Source organism: Oncorhynchus kisutch, linkage group LG1, assembly GCF_002021735.2.
Source record: "Oncorhynchus kisutch isolate 150728-3 linkage group LG1, Okis_V2, whole genome shotgun sequence".
Taxonomy (NCBI): Eukaryota; Metazoa; Chordata; class Actinopteri; order Salmoniformes; family Salmonidae; genus Oncorhynchus; species Oncorhynchus kisutch.
In genome coordinates, this window is record NC_034174.2 from 21194687 (window position 1) to 21200629 (window position 5943).

A 5943-nucleotide genomic window follows, 5' to 3' on the forward strand; every position below is an offset into this window, starting at 1 on the left:
TGGAAAAGGTCAAGGGGTGTGAATACTTTGAAGGCACTGTATGTTAAATACATTCATTTTCCATATGGGCTGGCCAGCGACATAATCCATCTCCCAGGAATATGTGGTTAGTCATCTGTGGTAGTCATCTCTCATAATTATGGTTTTGTATTGTTCTCAATAACAGAAAGTTTCATAAAATGTGTTCTTAAGCCTTTATGATACTGTTTTGTCTTTTTATAGTGACATTAAAGGTGTATATTTGCTTGTCAACCTTCCTATGCCAGTTTCCTATGACATCAGCCCTTTGGTACATTCTCTACTCCGAAGAGGCCCTGGCTAGTAGGAGAGTATGTGTTGTAAGGAAGGTGTTGAGCACACAGTTTAATACTTTGGGGCTGCTGATTAACAAGCTAAAGAGTTAAAACCAACAATGAAAACATAGACACATGCCTTTAATGTAAGAGTTGACAGTGCCACTGATATTTGAATACGATAGAGTAACTTTTTAAAATCTGGATATTTGCCATTTCAACCCATCCCACGCTGCATTCATTATTAGGAGCAGGGTTTGGTGGCTTGTTTGGGAGTCAACATTCACACATGAAGTGCATTCTTGGAGATATACAGTAGCTATATGGATCATCTTTACCTTGACAAAACAGCGATTGAGCGATAATGTTTTTGCCTCTAACTTCTACCAAACATTAGGCCAAACTATATTTATCTAGTTCTGCCTAGGCAAGTAGTGCCCCCTATTGGACAACCAATACTATTGTGACCTAGGTTGATGGGTATAGGCTACTCACATCTTCACACGCAGAATCTGAGATGAAATGCATGTCTACCACAGGAGGTTGGTGGTATCTTAATTGGGGCGGACGGGCTCGTGGTAACGGCTGGAGCGGAATGGGATCAAATACATCAAACTCATGGTTTCCATGTGTCTGATGCCTTTCCATTATTATGAGCGGTCCTCCCTTCATCAGCCTCCTGTGATGTCTACCACCTTTATATTAGATCTGCCTTAATGTATGCCATCATCCAGGAGGGACATATTTATAATAATTTTTGTTGAGGGAACCAGTCAGGTAAAACACTCCAAACAGTCTAACCGACCACTCAGAGGTGTCCGCATAGTCCTAAAGCACACCATTGCCTCATTTTGTATCACTTTCCAATGATAAAACTTGGGAGAGGACAAAAATGCAGGGGGGGGGGGGGGGGGTGGACATGTCCCCACCGCCACCACTGGAAGTTGCACGCCTGCCATCATCACACTACGAAAATCTAAAATTGTAATACATTCATTTTTTAATAAACATACAACTCAAATATTACTTAATCTTATGTTCACATTGAAATAAAGCCATATTCTCAGAAAGCTAGGCAGAGCCAGCCACAGCACGAGGGTCAACAATGCCCCTAATGATGTCGTTGGTTTTCTGGGCACCCTGCACTAGGGACAGCAGCCCCACCCTGTAGACAGTGTGTCCTTTCAAACGCAACACCTTCACATCCTCCTCCAGGAACTCAGCTGAGGGGAGATAGTTTGGAAAATAAGAATTGGAAAATAAGAATTAGAAAATAGTGAGTGGAGGTTTCAAACCATTTCAAAGCTGATTTCCCACCTACAATTAAGTGTAGATAAAGAAAATATCAGAAATGCTCACAGTCCACCAGGAGTCTGCTCGGCTTAAGTTGGGGATGGAGTCGTCCCAGTGATATGCTATCATTCAGATTTTTGTGATATGATAAAATATTAATCAAGACCTGAAACAAAAAGCACAATGAAAGGTAATGAAATTACAAGGACATTAACTTTTAGATAACAAAAAGGCATGAACATTAAAGAGTATTTTTTTTGTTTTTTTACGTGTCAGACCTGGGTGACACCACTGAGGCTGGACTCTCCATTAGAAGATCCCAGGGCCACATAAGATCCACATTTACCTAGAGACGGTATCACAATTGTTGGCATAATAAATGACAGAGGCCGCTTGCCTGGCTGGACCCTGTTCGTCTGCAAAGAAAACAAAAGTGTTGATATAGGATATTTTTACAAAATGGTCATTTCTCTGATTGACAGTCTAGAATTACGTTATGTTAATACATTATACAGCCCAAACTTGCATTGTACTGTGGTATGCTTTTACCAGGTTAGATATTAACAGTCCCTGGGTTTTAATTGGCCAGGAGAAGGCCAAGATCTGGCTGTTCAGGAGAATGCCTGAAGGGGTTAAAATTCTACTTCCAAAGGGCCTGTTCAGTGAGCTGAAACATAAAAAGAAAAATTGAACAAGTGCAAGACTTAAGCTATCCCACACCATATCCATAACGCTAATGTAAACATGTTATCTCCTTCAGGTAAGCTCCTAATCACAGCACCTGGTGACAGACACAATGATGTCATCGGGACCCATCACGACCACCTGGCTGGCCACAGCTCCACTCGGCAGGTCATAGACAGTAGAGTAGTGTCTGGGAGGAGATGCCTGCGAGTCACTGATCAACTGACGGAGCACTACAGCCTGTGGCTTGCTTTAACAGAGACACAGATATAAGGCGGGGGGGGGGGGGTGCTGCACATCCTCCTCCATCAGTAGAGAGGACAATTGTTCACAGAAATTCCTGTCATTGCATTTCAGAAGGACTTAAATTGCATGGCTAATCTACTTAGAACATGGTGAGGAAGTGAATGCACGCTTGTTAATGTTTACCTTAGCATCTTGGAGATGAGTGCAGAAACTGATGGGGTATACACAGGGTCTCCGAGCCCACTAGCCATAGTCAGGGACGCTTTCAGTGACTTCAAAATGAACACAATACACTTTTATTAGGGGAACCTTTTCTGCACACTGTAAATGACATGGGTCTCACTTCAGAGGTTGAGATTCAGTACCTCAGCAATCCAGTGGTTTGCTCTATACGTTGTACTATTCCCATTGAGGTGGAAGTCCTCCAAAATGTTGAGGGCTGAGATCAGAGCAGCACCAATAGAAGGGGGAGGCGGCACGAGAACTCGGAATCCTGAGGGAGGGTGTTGCCAGGAAATATTGTGTAGACCTGAGGAGGCTGGTCAGGGGAGGACAGCTCATAATAATGGATGGAATCCAACAATTCATTATGTTCCAGCCATTATTATGAGCCTGTCCTACTACCCATTTAAAGCGCCACCAGGCACCACTGGTGTAGACAAAATATTATGTTGACAAATGCAGCTAATCCCAACATGCTGTAGAATTTTCTTGTTTGTAGGCTACTTCCTATAAAGAGTATGAGGTATGACTATGTTTACCCTGATACAGGCCTTCAATTGGCTGCTCTATGACTGCACTGTAGTTGCTGAGATCCTCCTTGGTTAGAATTCCTCCATTTTCTTGCACCTAAAATACAACACAGATTAAATATGCATATGATTCAATGCAATTTGCTGAGGGCTATGTTCTTAGCTAACGCATTTATTTACCTCACTGGCCATTTCCTGTGTTAGAGTCCCATTGTAGAATTCTGACACCCCAGCCTCCAGGACAGCAGCCAGACTTGGTGTTTTCATAAGAGAGCCGGGGGACAGAGCATGGCCTCTTGGCAAGAACATGTCCCTGAAGCGCAATGACATATTCTGACCTTTCACCTTGGTTATGGCCTCTGCTGCAGGGTTAGACAAATATCAAAGTCTACTGGTGAAAACATGCAATTGGTCTAATCTTGTATTGAGGCTTTCATACAGATTGTAGAGGCATGAGAAGTAAAACAGTAAGAAAAAGACATGGTATGATTGTGAATCACTCCTTACCAAGTCTGTGAGAGACATTAAAGCCATCTCTGGCTACGTTGGCAGCCCTGGTGACAATATCCTCCCATGACAGTCTGGGGTGAAACAATAACAAACATGGGCTAGTATATGCTTCTGAACACAAACATGAAATTGCACATAACAAAACGACAACACCTCACCTTCCATACAGTTTATGGGCTTGGTACAACCCTCTGAGCAAGCCTGGCACACCTACAATCAGACCTGGCTGGATGGTTAAGGAAAGAGGTTACAATTTAAAAATCTCTTTTGAAGCCCCAGTGTACATGTTGCATGACTATCTGAGACTAGCCACACAATTCAAGATAATTGTTCAACACATTGTGTTATCCTAAAAATGAAAGATCTACAATAAGTTATGTATTTTTACTCATACACCTTTGTCATACAGCACATCACCTTTAGCTCTGGGTCAATTTGCAGGATCTCCTCCTTGATTCCAGAGGGTGCCGTTTCCTGGAAATTAATCACCTTCCTTATATTCTTCCGGATGTCATGAACCAGCATCACCCCTCCCCTACAGAAAAATACACACTTAAGTCAGGTGGACCATGAATGTCCATCCACATGATAACCTCTGGACAATCATTATGCCACATATATAGTGCACTTGCCGTTAACTTTCTCAAATGCATTTGTCACTTACCCGCCAATACCTGACGCATGTGGATGGACTATCCCCAGGCACAGGGTGGCAACAATGGCAGAATCCACACTGGAGCCTTGTTCATTCAGCACCCTACGACCAAGCTCTGTACAGTGTTCATGGTCCGTCACCAACACACTCCCTCTGAAGACCTGCTGACCCCATTATAATAAGGATGAGGATAAATATAAGGTAATAAGTAAAAGTTGTTCTAAATAGTTTCTATACATTTTTCTAAGTGAGAACATACCTCATTTGTCCCTAGATAAATCTGCAGGACCATAGCAGTGGTGACTGCTATGGCAATGATGAGAGAAGCAGCATAGATGGGTATGATGGCATCCTGCCAAGTGCCACACCTACTTGGCCTCCAAGGCAGCGGGTCCTTATCCATCTCTCTAAAGGAGGACAAGCTTAGATCCGTCAGGTTAGGGTGCTGGCTCCCAGAGGCTAGATGTCTCAGGGGCAATTCTTTTGGGAGACTGCTGAGGTCTGGAGCAGAACTGAGGCCACGGAGACCTGGAGGGAGAGATTTTAGACCCTGTCAGAGTGGAGGTGGGCAAAAAAATAAATACTGTACATGTGTGGCAATTTGTGGTTGATACAAGCAAGATTTGACTTGACATCATATAAGTAGCATTGAGTTGCTACCAAACCAACTACCTGTGTTTCGGTTATGCTCATTCTGAAAGTTCCCATTTTGCCCTTTGGTCAATGTGTCATCCACAGTCAACTGAGGTAAGCCCTCAAAGCTCTTGTAACCAACTGGGGATTGTCTGCTACTAAGTTTAGTCTCAGGACTCACATCCATTTTCCCTATGTTCACACAGAGATAAGCACATTATGTACAATTAGACAGACACAGACAGGACTACCCTCTCCCTTCCCATCTGATGACTAGCAAACCTGCAAGTCAGCATGGTGAAAACAAGCTGTACAATAAAGGTACAACACAGGTGTTGGAGCAGTAGAATGTAGAGATACACAAAAACAATTGCACTATGTTACTAATCTAGAAGAACAGAAAGTATAACACAGTTTTATGAGCTCTCCATTGCTTGCTTCCCTCTTACCTGCCTTAACACATGAATAATGACAAACGGGTTAAGAATTACTCAGCCAATCAGATTGGCCAATTAAGTAACCAATTGATCAGCCATTCTTTTTAAAGTAGTATACACTGAGCTATTTCTATAACCTTCTTTTACATATTGTGTCGCATAACATTGAATTGGATAACATTAGTAATGCCTTTTGGTCACCAAATAGCCCTGATCATGCAGTTCTGACAGGAATGGAATAAAGGAACAATGGTGCAATCACGTGGGTCATCCTTTTTATTGCTATATGAAATGTTTTTAACTCACACACAACAATCTGACAAAATACATACGTGTAATGATACAAATACCTTTTAATTTCCCTCAACATATGTTTTAGCATTTTCTTTTGCAAAAGCTTTGGACAGAAATATGCATGCCACTGACAGTTTTGCCATAGC

At 42.4% G+C, this 5943-nt stretch overlaps 1 protein-coding gene across 12 annotated transcripts; it reads right to left on the reverse strand.

The window, feature by feature from the left end:
* Positions 1 to 1258: 1258 nt before the first annotated feature.
* Positions 1259 to 5571, reverse strand: LOC109908772 (glutathione hydrolase 7). Of its 12 annotated transcripts, none has more exons than XR_004204320.1 (16): positions 5516 to 5571; positions 5106 to 5258; positions 4693 to 4961; positions 4443 to 4594; positions 4196 to 4313; positions 3937 to 4004; positions 3776 to 3849; positions 3449 to 3630; positions 3278 to 3365; positions 2882 to 3009; positions 2700 to 2788; positions 2368 to 2520; positions 2136 to 2253; positions 1933 to 2002; positions 1653 to 1752; positions 1259 to 1516 (listed from the first exon to the last, which is right to left on the reverse strand). XR_004204320.1 is itself a non-coding variant. In XM_031798385.1 (16 exons), the coding sequence occupies exons 2-16, from the start codon at positions 5251 to 5253 to the stop codon at positions 1365 to 1367; spliced, it is 1977 nt and encodes a 658-aa protein (XP_031654245.1). In that variant the 5' UTR covers positions 5254 to 5258; positions 5516 to 5571; the 3' UTR covers positions 1259 to 1364. The 12 variants fall into 12 exon arrangements, 8 of the variants coding, with proteins under 8 accessions (XP_031654245.1, XP_031654013.1, XP_020363090.1 ...); XR_004204309.1 differs by having other exon boundaries at positions 4443 to 4597; XR_004204315.1 differs by having other exon boundaries at positions 5349 to 5522.
* Positions 5572 to 5943: the final 372 nt, after the last annotated feature.